Genomic DNA, 14,246 nt, shown 5'->3' with positions numbered 1-14,246 from the left:
GCTCGGCTCGCCGCCCTGGGCCAAAACCCTTATATAACATTGCTCAGGGCTGTGTGCCATGCGCTGCTTCTGATATCGAGGGCTCTTGCGATGGAAGAGAGGCTTGCTCAGTGCGAGGCGTGTGTGCTCCCGGATGGAGCGGGGAGCCTCCAGCCATCGAGGAAGCCTTGGCAACCCATAAATATTTCTGCAGAGCAACAAATGGTCCTTCTGAGACAAAAGGACAGCCTCGGCCCCTTTCAGCTGGAGATGAATCTAGCCTTTTTAATTGGAGTGCCTAGATAGAGAGCGTGTTACAAAACCAGCCTCGCAAGCAGTGACCAAATAGGTACATTAGCTTGAGTGGCTCCCTGCAGGGTTCAACGTTTCATCCATTAAGAGAGGTACTCGGAGTAGCAACAGCTTGGAAAGGAGGCAGATCCATAAACAACAACAACAACCCACCATTAGGCAAAGTTAACAGCATGGCGGGAGCTGGAAAAGCAGCCCAGCGAAGCTATAAAAATACAACATAACTCGCCTCCAAGGTATTAAATCCTGGAAAAACAAACCTGTTAATCGGGAGCCTGAAGCTGCAAAGCAGTGGCTGGGCAGGTTTCCCTGGGGATAGAATTCCAAAATGGCGGTGCCATCACCAAGCGTGCTGTCCCTCCTGGCCAGACTTAGGGCTGGTTTTCGGTGCAGCGGTAAATGTGTGCCTGTGCCATACCTCTTCAAACCATGTGTGGAGTCTCACGTTGCTGAATAGGCTTTTATAAAAATGAAACTCCTTCGCATGGAGAACTTGAATGACCCTTTCTTCCTGACATGCTAGACTTCCAAGTGCAGGGAGTTGGGAGTGCCTGCAGGAGTACGTGAAGCAGTGGAGTCTTCCTGCAATTTGACTGCTTCTTCAAGAACCAGGCCTTGAGTCTCCTGTGATGTTGGAACCTACAGCCCTATGGCATCTGCTGATCCGGGTGGCCAGAGAAGTACAGTGATACCTCAGGTTACATACGCTTCAGGTTACAGACTCCGCTAACCCAGAAATAGTGCTTCAGGTTAAGAACTTTGCTTCAGGATAAGAACAGAAATAGGGCCCCAGCGGCGCGGCGGCAGAAGGAGGCCCCATTAGCTAAAGTGGTGCTTCGGGTTAAGAACAGTTTCAGGTTAAGAACGGACCTCCGGAACGAATTAAGTACTTAACCCGAGGTACCACTGTACATGGGAAGCTTCCTTAGATTGAGTCGGACCTGTAGTCCATCTAGCATTGCCAACACTGATTGGCAGCAGCCTGCAAGGCTTTTCTGATGTGGGTCTTCCCAAGCTTAGGTAGAGAAGACGAGGATGGAACCTGGGACCTTCTGCATGAAAAGTAGCTGCTCTAGTCCTGACCTATGACCCTTACAGAAGACGTTGGATCAGAGCTATGCAAGTCCACCTGTGCAAGGCAGGTCTAGGGTAGCCCTTGCACAGTGACTGTAATGTTGGTTTAGCCAAGACGCGCAGCCAGTCTGGACAACCACAAAGGCTTCCTTACTGAACCTGCCCCAGACCAAGGAACTTGGGGCTTGCCCCATTTTCATCCTTGCAACAACCCTTTTAGATAAGCTTGGTTGAGAGCCTGGGCCAGCCGAGGGCTTGAACCCGAGTCTCCCTAGCCCAAGGCCGGCACGTTCTTTGTGCAGCCTGCCGTTCTGGTGCTGTGCCCACTTCGCCGCCTCTCCCCCATGGGGAAAGCGTGGGGATCTTGGGGTAAACTGCGCAAGCTCAGGTCGCAGGTGAAGCGAGTGCCTGAAATCCTTTTTTTCTCTTGTGTGCAAGAGCTGGTTTAACGTTTCAACAGAGCCTCCCAAACCTCCTGCCGTTCTGTGGGTGCTGTGGCTGGCTTTCTGCTGTGAAGACAAAGGATTTATTTATATTTATAGCCTTGGGGATGAGGCTCGAGAGGCACGCCCTTCCCTGCAGATTATCTGACCTTGTGGTTTCAGACCTTGTGGTTGTCTTCTCAAAGCACTTTCCTCCCCTTCTCTCCTGCTCGGCGGAAGCTGTTTGGCCACCACTAGAATAACGTGTTTGGAAACTTCCTGCCTCATGGCAGAAGGCTGGGCCTGCAGGGGCAGGGTGCTCAAAGCCAGGCCTCCCCCTTGGCAGCAGCACCAAGAGCTTGCAGCTTGTGTGTGTGGGGTGTTCTCTCCTGCCCCACATTCCCTCTCCACCCCCTAGCCAGTGCACACTTTATTATTTTTATTTGATTATTATTTATTTCTTAATAAATGTTACAGAAAATTAAAATCAAGTAAACTAATACAGTGGCACCTCGGGTTACATATGTTTCAGGTTACATACGCTTCAGGTTACAGACTCCGCTAACCCAGAAATAGTACCTCGGGTTAAGAACTTTGCTTCAGGATGAGAACAGAAATTGTGCTCTGGCGGCGCGGCAGCAGCAGGAGGCCCCATTAGCTAAAGTGGTGCGTCAGTTTAAGAAAAGCTTCAGGTTAAGAACCGACCTCCGGAACAAATTAAGTACTTAACCGGAGGTACCACTGTACTAATACAAAATTAAACTAAAGAAAATACATGTACCCCCCTATGCTGCAAATAATAATAATAATACAGTAACAATACTTTATTATTTATACCCCACTGGGCGGCTTCCAACAAAATATTAAAATACAGTCATGCATCAAACATTAAAAGCTTCCCTAAACAGGGCTGCCTTCAGATGTCTTCTAAAAGTCTGCTGGTTGTTGTTCTCTTTGACATGTGGTGGGAGGGCGTTCCACAGGGCGGGTGCCACTACCGAGAAGGCCCTCTGCCTGGTTCTCTGTAACATTAACGCTACATACCCCCATGACTTCCCTCCACCACAACTAGACTTCCTTTGGCTCAAATTTAAATACTGTCATTGCATTCTTTGGACAATACATCTCTTATGGCCACTTCTAATTATTGTTCTCACTGATGCTTTACATACTTAATCCATGCATATCAACATATTCTTTTTAGAGCAATGTTTTGTTCCATATACTCCTCCAAGCTCTTGTGTACACTTTAGGAATGGAGGCAGCCTACAGCTTTCCTTGAGCGCAAATGAGCATGAAATCTGCCGGCCGATGTGCATTTCAGCAACGAAGCAAAATAAAACAATGCTTTCTGGGCTCTCCGCTGCAACATGATGTGGGATTTCCAGGCAGGGCAGCTCAGCCGTTCTTGCAGCCGGGGCAGGAGGCTTGCACCGGGGTGCAGCAGTTTCACCTGCAAATAGTTTTTTGAGACATCGCTGCCGCACGGGGTGTGTGTGTGTGTGTGTGTTAGCCTCCCCCACACCGGTGGCATGGGTGGAATTTCCCCCTCGTGACCGGCGCTCCATAACTTGAAAGATAAGGGTTTATCTCGAGGTTTTAAAAATACCTCGAGTGGCAGTTGCTATTTGCTCCTGCTCCCGAAAAGCTTTGCTGAAGGGTTGGGCGGCAACTCTTGGCTCCGCATCAACACTTGTGGGCACATTTTTTTCCTGGCATGAAGTGGGGGCCAGGGGGGAGTCATTGGCATTCTACAGTTCCACAAAATGTCTGGGTCCTGCCCCTTGCAACTCCTCTCCCGCCACTTGCAAGGCCTGTACCAGTCAGGATTTGCAGCGGTTCGAACTAACTTTCCAGCCTAGGGCATCCTTTGCTGCTGCAGGGTTATTCAACAGGGCTGTTTAAACAAAAAAACATAAGAAATGGCTGCCAGATTTCCTGTTTTACAACAGCCTTTCTAGGGAGGCCGGTCTTGCTGATAGAAAAGCCCCTTCTGCTGCCTTGGCAGCTGGACCAACCGGAGAAACAGAGCTGTCCCCAGACCATGGTCTTGAGTGCAGAGCTCTAGGGTGATTGGTCCTTAATAGCTTTCTCTGCACTGGTATTGCTCAGTTGCTGCTGTTCTTGGAGTATGCCCCACAAGATGGAAGCGTAACGTGTCCCAGCAGCCCAGCCACCTGGGTTGTAGGACAGGGTGGCTTGTCCTGTAAATCGGGGGGGGGGCCTTGAATGCTGGGGGTCTGGCAAGCCACTTGTCTGCAAGCGCTTGCCCGAACTTAGTCAATTCTGCCACCGCCACTTCCTTTGCTTCTGTGCAGCCCCACCTTGAGGGCCGTTGATATCATAGGCCAGCAGTCCTTGCATGGCAAACCCCTTGAATAGCAGGAAACAGACAAGTGCAATGCTCACCATTAAGGATCGCCTCTCGCCATACAAACCGACCCAGACCCTTCGCTTGTCACCTGAGGCCCTTCTCTATGCCCCCCCATCCGAGAGAGGTTCGGAGGGTGGCAACAAGAGAACGGGCCTTTTCTGTGGTGGCTCCCCATCTATGGAATGTTCTCCCCAGAGAGGCTCACCTGGCACCATCATTACATGTCTTTAGGAGCCAGGCAAAAACATTCCTCTTTACCCAGGCCTATGGCTATTAAATACCGTATTTTTTGCTCCAGAACACTCACTTTTTTCCTCCTAGAAAGTAAGGGGAAATGTCTGTGCGTGTTATGGAGCGAATGCCTACAGATGGCGGGGGGATCTGCTGCAGTTGTAAGCAGAGGATCCATGGTTCCCCTTCCTTCCCTCCTCCGTGGCTCGCTTTGAAACAGCAAAGCAGGAGAAGAGCCGCTGAGTGGGGAGGAGAGAGGGACAGAAAGCCTGCTTGCTTTAAAGGAGCAAAGCAGGAGAGGAGAGGAGCGTAAGCGGCTCCTGTCCAGTTGGCTCCTTTAAAGCAAGCAGGCTCTCTGTCCCTCTCTCCTCCCCACTCAGCTGGCTAAATAGCAGCAAAGTTTTTCAGCGAGCCGGGGAGGAGGGAGAGAAAAAGAGCCTGCTTTCTTTAAAGGAGCAAAGTGGGAGAGGAGAGGAGCCTTCTCCTCTTATACCCCTCTTCTGCATTATTAGCAGCATCCTTCTCCACACACCCCACGCGTGCTCCTTGTCCCTTGAGTGCTTTTCCTTCCCTCCCCACTTAAAACGTGGTTACAAAACACGGATCCACATGGATCCTCAGGATTTTTGCACTGGGTCACCCCAAACTCACCATCAGATCACATAGCATGTCCATGGCTACAGCTTGCACCAAAAAAATCACGTACCCACTGTTGCCTGGCGCCACAGTGGTGCAAAAACATGGTTACAAAGCCTGGATCCACATGGATCCTCAGGATTTTTGCATTGGGCTACCCCAAACTCACCGTCAGATCACATGTCTGTGGCCACAGCATGAATCACAAAAATCAGACATCCACTGTTTAATTTAGAATATTTTTTTTCTTGTTTTCCTCCTCTAAAAACTATGTGCGTGTTATGGTCGGGAGCGAAAAATACGGTAGTCTATGTATGGCCTGTGAAAGTGTGGGACTTATGATGATGACTATTTTATTATTAGGCTTTATATCAGTATGCTTTTTATTATGTTTTCATTACCGATGTTCTGTGATGTGGATTTAATGTTGTACCACCGCCCTGGGATCTTTTGATAAATTTATATAAATTTAATAAATAATAATAAATTTCCAGGCAGGTCACGGAGATTGAATGAGAGCTGCTGGGTGTCATAAAATGAATATAAGGCTTTTCCTTAGTCTTTAAATAATGTTCTGCCTATAGTAACTTAATTTCATTGTCACCTTTACTTGGAATCTATTAGGATTTTGCTTGTAGCATTTGGCTTATTTTTCTTAAGAGTTTGTTTTGTGTACATGCAGTGTTAAATTGCCCTGAGACTTTGTGACGTGATGGGCTACGGTTCCTAAATAAAGACCCAAGCATGGAAGCCTATAGGTTTGCTGGAAATGTTATTGCAGGGCTATGTGGGAAGTAGGGCTGGGCGATATCTGGCTTTCAACATTGTGATATATCACCAGCTAAACATCACAAAATACAGGTATTATTATTATTTATTGAATTCATATACTGTCTTATACCCGGAGGTCTCAAGGATATATCACGATGTCTGAAATAAGGATGGTGGCATGTAGAAGTGTTGGTTGCCTTTCCAGTTTTTCTCACGTTGTGATTTTTGCCGGCACCTGCTCTTGTGATTCGCTGCCCCCCTGTATGAGGCAGGGGAGAGCTGAGCCACCAGAGTTAACAGAGGTTGCAGGAATCGAGAGATGCCTTGGCGGCCTCCAGTTTTTCACACTTGGTGATTTTTGCATAGTACACACCCATCAAGATTTGCAATACATTGCCAGGTCGAAAATTGTGAAACTGATAATCACGATATGGACTCCAAACCGGTTTTTGATTATATATCGCCCAGCCCTAAAGGTAAAGGGACCCCTGACCATTAGGTCCAGTCGTGGCCGACTCTGAGGTTGTGGCACTCATCTCGCTTTATTGGCCAAGGGAGCCGGCATACAGCTTCCGGGTCATGTGGCCAGCATGACTAAGCCACTTCTGGCGAACCAGAGCAGCGCACGGAAACGCCGTTTACCTTCCCGCTAGAGCGGTACTTATTTATCTACTTGCACTTTGACGTGCTTTCGAACTGCTAGGTTGGCAGGAGCAGGGACTGAGCAACGGGAGCTCACCCCGTCGCGGGGATTCGAACCGCCGACCTTCTGATCGGAAAGTCCTAGGCTCTGTGGTTTATATTCTCCCTCAAAAAGAAGTGGTACGGAGCTCCACTTGGACTTCACTGGCTGAAATGTGGATGAACACTCTTCTTGAGTTAAGGTTTTCCTCCTCTGGGAACACTTCTGGGATAATTTTCCTGAAAGCAACTTGTGTGGAACACAAGCTCTTTGTGAATTTTGGCTATCGTACTCTGCAAGGAAGACGTGAAGGCATAGAAAGTCGTTCGCAAATCTTTCTTGAAAGTTTTAGTTGGGCTTTTTCCATCCAGGCCTGTGTAATCCATGACATTTTATACCAACGTCGTTGTGTAGGAAAACGCCGGCCAAGCATTCTGCCCTGGATGCCAAATGCACTGAGAGCAGCAGCCAGAGTTTCCTAGGTAGCATGGCAATGTGGTTGTACTCTTAGTTCTTGTAGGAAAGTGATCTTTTTTCCATTTTCCAAAGTCCCACAAATTAACCCTTTGGCATGACGCTTCCTCCTCCAATGGCGTGTTTTCAGAATGACTCTTGCAAAGGAGACTGCCGTGTTGGAACTCGCTTGGACTGGCTGTGCTCTGCTGAACGCTTTGCTCCCTTCTTTGCAGACTCCTGTGTCCTGGCACGAAGCAGAGGTGGGGAAAGCCGCTGCCCATAAGCGCTCGGCCTCGTGGAGTAGCGTGGATCACCGCAGAGAGGTGAGAGAGCTGCTTAGCAAGCCAAACAAAAAAGATGCTTCTCGCACAGCACAGTGCACAAAGGAAACTCAGCCACTGGCCTGCATTGAGCATCCCAGAAACCCAGAATTAGAGTCCTTCACAGATAATACAAATCGGCAGGTAGTTTTGTCAAATAAGGAACCTTCCCCACTAGGCTTTCCCAAGCTTTGGTCTCCAGCTGCTGTTGGACTACAACTCCCATCATTCCTAGCTAGCAGGTCCAGCGGTCAGGGATGATGGGAATTGTAGTCCAAAAGCAGCTGGAGGCCCAAGTTTGGGAAACCATGGTTTACAGTAATAAACCAGTTGTTGTTGCTGCTGTTGCTGAGTGCTGCTTGCGATCCCCATAAGCAATGGCAGGGAGGAGGCACCACACTCACCAAAAGCAGTAGCGGCTGCTGCGCATTGGTAGGGCATGAAGGCAGGGGACCCAACAGTAGGGGGAGCCAGAGCCAGCTGATTCTGCCTTTACTACCATCCTCCTTGTTGAGTTCTATACGGAGGTGTAAGCTGACACCCTCTGTAATGATTGTAAGTAAGAAGGCAGGGAGTAGGGGCTGGCTGAGGACAGGCTGAGATGGGTGGGGCAGCGCCCCATTTGCCTTAAGAGGCAAGACTCTGCAGACAACGTCAGGCTAGTGGTCTATTAACTCGGCATTGCTTGCAGTGCCTAGCAGAAGCCTTGGAACTAGCTCAAAATAAAAAAGGAGAATATTATTTATTTTTTAAACAAGGTTTCATGCACCCAATGGATTTCACATAAGTATCTTTGAGGGCAAAATATAATAAACCTGGCAGTGTCTCTTCTCCAGTGAGGGAAATTAGAGGCCACCTAGAGAATAAGCTATGTTCCCAACTCCTTCTGTAGGTTCTCTCAAACAGTTCGAAGTGCTTGCTTCTTCCCGTGCAAAAGCTATATGGTAAAACACATTGGATGCATCGAGTTTCTCATATATACATACGTACATATATATACATATATATGTGTGTTTTTTCCATGAATAGTGGTTATTAGGTGTTGCCTCTTCCTTTCGAAAGGATGCTCTTTGTGTTTGTGTGGGTGTTTTAAATAAACTCACAGCAGAAACAGCCCCACAGATTTCAGAGGGAGCCCCCTGCAGAGCGAACAAGAGGCCTCCATTGCCCACAGGAAGCAGAGCAGCTGCTGTTGCTGCTGCTGCTTCCCTGGCTTGTGTTTGCAAAAAACCAGGCCTAGCTGTGTGACTTCCAGTTGCTTAAAAGACAACACCTCAAAAAGGTGACACCTCCTTCCAGGAAAGACTGGTCCTGTCAGAACGATCTGATAATTGGGCAGCAAGTTATCCCAGATGGCTGAGTTCCTTAGAGCATGGTGCTGAGAATGCCAAGGTCACAGGTTCGATTCCTGCATGGTGGGACAACTGCTTATTTTCCTACATTGAAGGGGTTTGAGCGAAAGGACCCTCGGGGTCCCTTCCAACTCTACGAATCCATGGCTGTAAGCCGGCACTGGAAGGGCGCCTTGCAGAAGTTGCCCCCTATGCTTGTCATGCGTTGCGCATGGGCAGAAGAAATTGTGAGGTCCTTTTCCCCTTCTAAATGCAGGTTGCCTTCTCATTCCCCAGATTGCCAAACTGAAGCAGCAGCTCCAGAGAACGAAACTCGGTGCCCGGAATAGCAAAGAGAGAGACCAGATCTCCCCCGTCCAGGGGGATCATAGTGTCTTCTCGCCAGCCAAGGTATGCACCGCATCCCTCTCCTTTGTTTGCCCCCATCCGGCCAGAGGAAAACAGGGTCCAGCTGTCGATGGACTGTTGGCAAGAGACGAGCTCGAGGCTATTTTTGGGAATGAGTTTAACGTATTCAATTCTGCTGCTGCATTTGCAGGACGGGGGAGGGCAAAACCGTTCTCTTCAGCCCCACCCAAAACAATGCGAGGAATTTGGGGCACACACACACTTCCTACTGGCCTGTGCTGGCTGTTGTGTACGCGGAGGTCAAGAGCCTTGCTCCAAGCTCAAGTGATCGTGCTTGAGCTGCCCTTTGAACTAGGCATTCAAGGTTCATTTCTCAGGATCCAGGTCTCTCGGCATCCCTTGGACCAAAAAAAGGAGAGGGTTCAGTGTTTGAGAGACATGTGATTAGAAGGGTATTAGGAAGCAAGACTTAGGAGAGACCTTTGAGAGCGTATTGCCAGATGGGTCAGGAACTGGTTGCATGGACCAGTGCTCTGAGTCTGCATCATACCAGACCAGAGTGGTGGAACTGGCCCATTAAGTATGCACCGGTGCCCTTCCAGATGTTGTTGCCCCTGCCCACATGGCCCAGTCAATGCCTAGGCAACATGATGACCATGTACATACGCAATAGACAATCTTTATAGAATTCCTTCAAACCATAACAAGTACAAAATGAAATCTGTAGTCTCAAAGTCTCTGAAAATCTTTAACTGAAGTGAGGTACCAGACTTTGTACGATGGAAGACAAGCTGTGAAGCTTTGTGTATTCAGCAAATATGATGTCCAACACTGAACAGTGATTCCGGATATTGACTACTGTTTCGTAGAATTCTTCGTCAGCGTGGTCCCCAACCCCTGACCTCTCAATATCCCTTGGGCAAACAAAGAGGAGAGCATTCGAAGCTCAGTATTAGGGAAGGACATGATTGGCTGTAGAGCAGTGGGTCTCAAACTTTCAGAATAAAAATGTGCTCGTGCCTCAATCAATTTCTTTAGTGATAAGAAATACATTGGAAAATTAAAAGAAACAGCTAGCTGTGCTTGATTTTGGAAAGAAACCTATCCATATTCTGCAAATTAAGAATTTTTTTATACTGTACTATACTGAAATGTTTAAATGTTTCTTTGATTTTCCTTGAATCTTCCCATTCTCGCCACACCCTTAAAGAACCATTGCTGTAGAGAATACTTTCCTTGCAAAAAAGGTGTCGGTGGCTTGTTTTACCACATTGCTGGATGTCCTTGTTGCAGATTTACCCGCCTGCACCCTTTCCAGCCCAGACTGTTGCACCGATCAGCCCCTGTTTGCACAACAGCCTTGACGGTCTCAATCAAGAACTGGAAGAAGTGTTTGTAAAAGAGCAAGGAGATGAGGAGCTCCTCAGGGTGAGTTACGGCTGGTTCCCAAAACTCTGCTGGGCAGAACACACCTTTGTGGCCCCTTTTGCCATCTTTTGCACCACTAGTTGAATACAAAGCTCCCATTCATGACATACCCTGAGCTGTACACTGAAATTCTCTGTACTGAAATTTCCAAACACTCATCTAGAAACAGTTATGGCTGTTTTAAAGTACAGATAGGGTGAACCTACAGCATCAGCAGCTAGCCACAGCCAGCCCCTTGTTCTCAATGAGGGCCACTGACTTTCTATGGTGATTTTATTTTTATTTTTAAAAGAAATCTCCAAATGCTTGAGGAACCCTACGGTTGTAACCTCATCTCCCGTGACTTAGAAACAGACCACACCTAAAGGTTCATAACACACTTTAAGCACATGTTTGATTTGGTTCTCTTGAACTCTGGGGCTGCATTGCATCCTTCCCTCGCTCCATAGCTGGCCTTTGAGTCACAGCAGATGTGCAACGTCTCCTCTGGAGGGCAAACTACAGCTGTTTATAGCGAAATGCCTGCACTGCTGCAGGAGAGGGTCTTGGGGTTTTTTCCCCTCCCAATAAATGTGTTGATCTTGCAGTAAAGGTAAAGTAAAGGGACCCCTGACCATTAGGTCCAGCCGTGACCGACTCTGGGGTTGCGGCGCTCATCTCGCTTTACTGGCTGTGGGAGCTTCCGGGTCATGCAGCGAGCATGACTAAGCCACTTCTGACGAACCAGAGCAATGCACGGAAACGCCGTTTACTTTCCCGCCGGAGCGGTACCTATTTATCTACTTGCACTTTGATGTGCTTTCGAACAGCTAGGTTGGCAGGAGCAGGGACCGAGCAACAGGAGCTCACCCCGTCGCGGGGATTCCAACCGCCAACCTTCTCATCAGCAAGTCCTAGGCTCTGTGGTTTATTTTTTTTTTATATAATATTTTATTAGGTTTAACAATAAAAAGATACAACCAAACAGAACAATAAAACATGAAAAAAAAAGAAAAAGACACAACAATACAATCTTTCACAATACATAGAATACAAACACAACAAATAAGGCAAACACAAATCACTCTTTTTTAGTTATTCATCTTTGATTAACTTATTTTCCTGACTTCCTCACATCTCCCTTTTTTGTATCCCTCTTTAACAATTAGTTCAGCAAACTCATATCCTGCTACTTTGTCCTTAAATATTTTACCTCCCAAATTTATAGTTTCAAATTTGTATCTCTTGTTACTAGAACCCCTTCATTTTATTTCAATGTCATCCACATTCATACATTTTACAATACTTCTGTAAATAAATTTTAAATTTCCTCCAATCTTCTTCCACCAACTCTTCTCCCTGGTCTCGGATTCTGCCGGTCATCTCAGCCATTTCCATATAGTCAATTACTTGCATCTGCCATTCTTCCAAGGTGGGTAGATCTTGCGTCTTCCAATGCTTCGCAATGAGTATTCTTGCTGCTGCTGTAGCATACATAAAGAAAGTTCTATCCTTCTTTGGCACCAATTGGCCAACTATGCCTAGGAGAAAGGCCTTTGGTTTCTTCATGAAAGTGCATTTAAGCACCTTTTTCATTTCATTATAAATCATTTCCCAGAAAGCCTTAATCCTCGGGCATGTCCACCAAAGGTGAAAGAATGTACCTTCAATTTCATCTAGGCTCTGTGGTTTAACCCACAGCGCCACCCGTGTCGCTCTTGCAGTAGCTGCCTTGAAATAAGAGCTGGGGTAAAAAGGCCCTAAGTGAACCAGTATTAATTTATGAAGTGTCTGTCTTCTAGATCCTGGATGTCCCCGATGGCCACAGAGCCCCAGCCCCGCTGCCGAGAAGCACCAGAGAAGCCTTACTGCTGCGGGTGGAGCACAGCAGTAGCAGCTGCAGCAGCCTCTCTCTCTCTCCGTCCCCTTCAGCTGCCTTTGGGCGGTCCCCACACACGCCTGCCCAAGCAGCAACAGAGGAACTTTCCCCCAGTGTGCTGGATAAGCCGCCAGTGGAAGCTAAGGGAAAAGGTAAGCCAGAAGGGGGCTAGGAAGAGGCATGTTGGGAGCCTTAGAAAGTTGCACATTTTTTAAAGAGGTTTTTCCAGGCCTTGTTTGCCCCCCACCCTCTTGACCCCCACCCTCCACAGTACGAGAACACAGCCTGGAAGCTGGAGGGGACAGCATAGGGTGCTCCCCAGGCATCACTATTTATCAAACAGTCATCCTGATTTGTTTGCAGGGAGGTCAGACGGCGTTGGTTATTGAATGAGCCTTCGCTCTGATTGGTTTGTGTAGATGACGTTGCATCAAAGCAAGTGTCCCCACAATTTTCCAGACGCTTAACTGCAAAAAGTCCGATCTTTCGGGGAAGTGGGTTTTTGTTGTTGCTGTTTTTGGCGCAAGACCCTCCCAGTCCTGAAGGAGCGTCTCCACCCCCATCGTTCAGCCCAGACACAGGTCCAGCTCCGAGGGTTTTCTGGCAGTTCCCTCCCTGCGAGAAGTGAGGTTACAGGGAACCAGGCAGAGGTAGTGGCACCTGCCCTGCGGAACGCCCTCCCGACAGATGTCAAGGAAATAAAAAACTATCTGACTTTTAGAAGACACCTAAAGGCAGCCCTATTTAGGGAAGTTTTTAATGTTTGATGTTTTATCGTGTTTTTAATATTCTGTTGGGAGCCGCCCAGAGTGGCTGGGGAAACCCAGCCAGATGGGTGGGGTATAAATAATAATAATAATTATTATTATTATTATTATTATTATTATTGATTGGCTTCAGTTGCACAACCTAAATTTACTGGTATGTGATTGAATCCTGCCAGAAAACTGATAGCACATCAATGCCCATAGACTCGCCTTGGAATTGTGGGGGAGGGTAACCAAAAGCAAGCAATGGAGCATGAACCTCATTTTACTGACTTGCCCTACATCGCTAACTCAAAGCAATTAAACCCTAAAATAAAGAGATCCAGCCTGCTCTTCCCTTTCCATGGATCATCAGTGTCCACAAACCAGTTGAAGGGAAGAGTACGAATACTAGGGATCGCAAACAGTGTGATGTGCCTATACAAGGTCACAGTCTAACTGGTTTGAACTTCTTTCCAAATCTGACCCTGCTCATTCAGGATTTCACATCTTTTATCCCTAAATAATTGCCGTTCTAATTATTTGGGCATTTAGAATCCTCCTGACTGTAACGTGTATCAAACCAAATTTCTCAAGTCTTATATGAAGATAAATGGTGAAAATCCCACCATACGTCCGCCATATGATCTCTCCTTTACATATGGACCTGGCTGCTAGTTTTGTAACCTTTTCTGTTTTTATGGCAGCAAGGGCAGGGAAAAGCCCACTGTATTATGTGATGCTTTGTGGAGCCCAGTGAAGGGGGAAAGGATGGAGGGAGGACTTGTAAATATTGGAGGCGTTTCTGGGAGTGCCCCCTGAATGTGTAAGAAGGAAAACCAGGAATGTGTGGTGAAGGGAGAAGTTGGAAACAGGAAGCTGAGTGTACAGAAGACGCAACAAGAATAGCTTTAAAATCAATGACCTGGATGGGACATTATGCAAATGATTCTTCCAGATTTAGATGCATTACAGCATTACTGGTTCTGCATTTGTCTCTGTCACATTTAAGCCTTTCTCTTTTTCTTTCCCACTTCCGCCAGAAAACGGCAGCACTTCTCCAGTCCTTGCTTTTGCCCTGTCTCCTCGTCCCAACCACACCTATGTGTTCAAGCGGGAACCTCCGGAGGGTTGTGAGAAAATCCGGGCTTTTGAGGAAGCTGCGTAAGTGAGAAGGGTACTTGCCTCTAGGGACACAGCAGGCCGAGATACTGCAGCCTTATACAATGCAGTCCACCTCCTCCAAGATCAGCCCTG

At 47.5% G+C, this 14,246-nt stretch overlaps 1 protein-coding gene across 2 annotated transcripts in view; it reads left to right on the top strand.

Moving 5' to 3' along the window:
- Positions 1–14,246, top strand: part of FAM117A (family with sequence similarity 117 member A) — a 40,871-nt gene that overhangs the window by 24,288 nt on the left and 2,337 nt on the right. For both annotated transcript variants that reach the window (XM_083583289.1, XM_083583290.1), the window contains exons 3-7: positions 7,171–7,260; positions 8,886–8,999; positions 10,251–10,385; positions 12,167–12,395; positions 14,033–14,153. In XM_083583289.1, the coding sequence (XP_083439415.1) occupies positions 7,171–7,260; positions 8,886–8,999; positions 10,251–10,385; positions 12,167–12,395; positions 14,033–14,153 (689 nt within the window). The remainder of the gene's footprint in view (positions 1–7,170; positions 7,261–8,885; positions 9,000–10,250; positions 10,386–12,166; positions 12,396–14,032; positions 14,154–14,246) is intronic.

This window comes from Podarcis filfolensis (genome assembly GCF_964270895.1).
Source record: "Podarcis filfolensis genome assembly, chromosome: 13".
Classification (NCBI taxonomy): Eukaryota; Metazoa; Chordata; class Lepidosauria; order Squamata; family Lacertidae; genus Podarcis; species Podarcis filfolensis.
The sequence above is the reverse complement of the archived record's forward strand: the minus strand, read 5'-3'. Positions and strand labels throughout refer to the sequence as shown.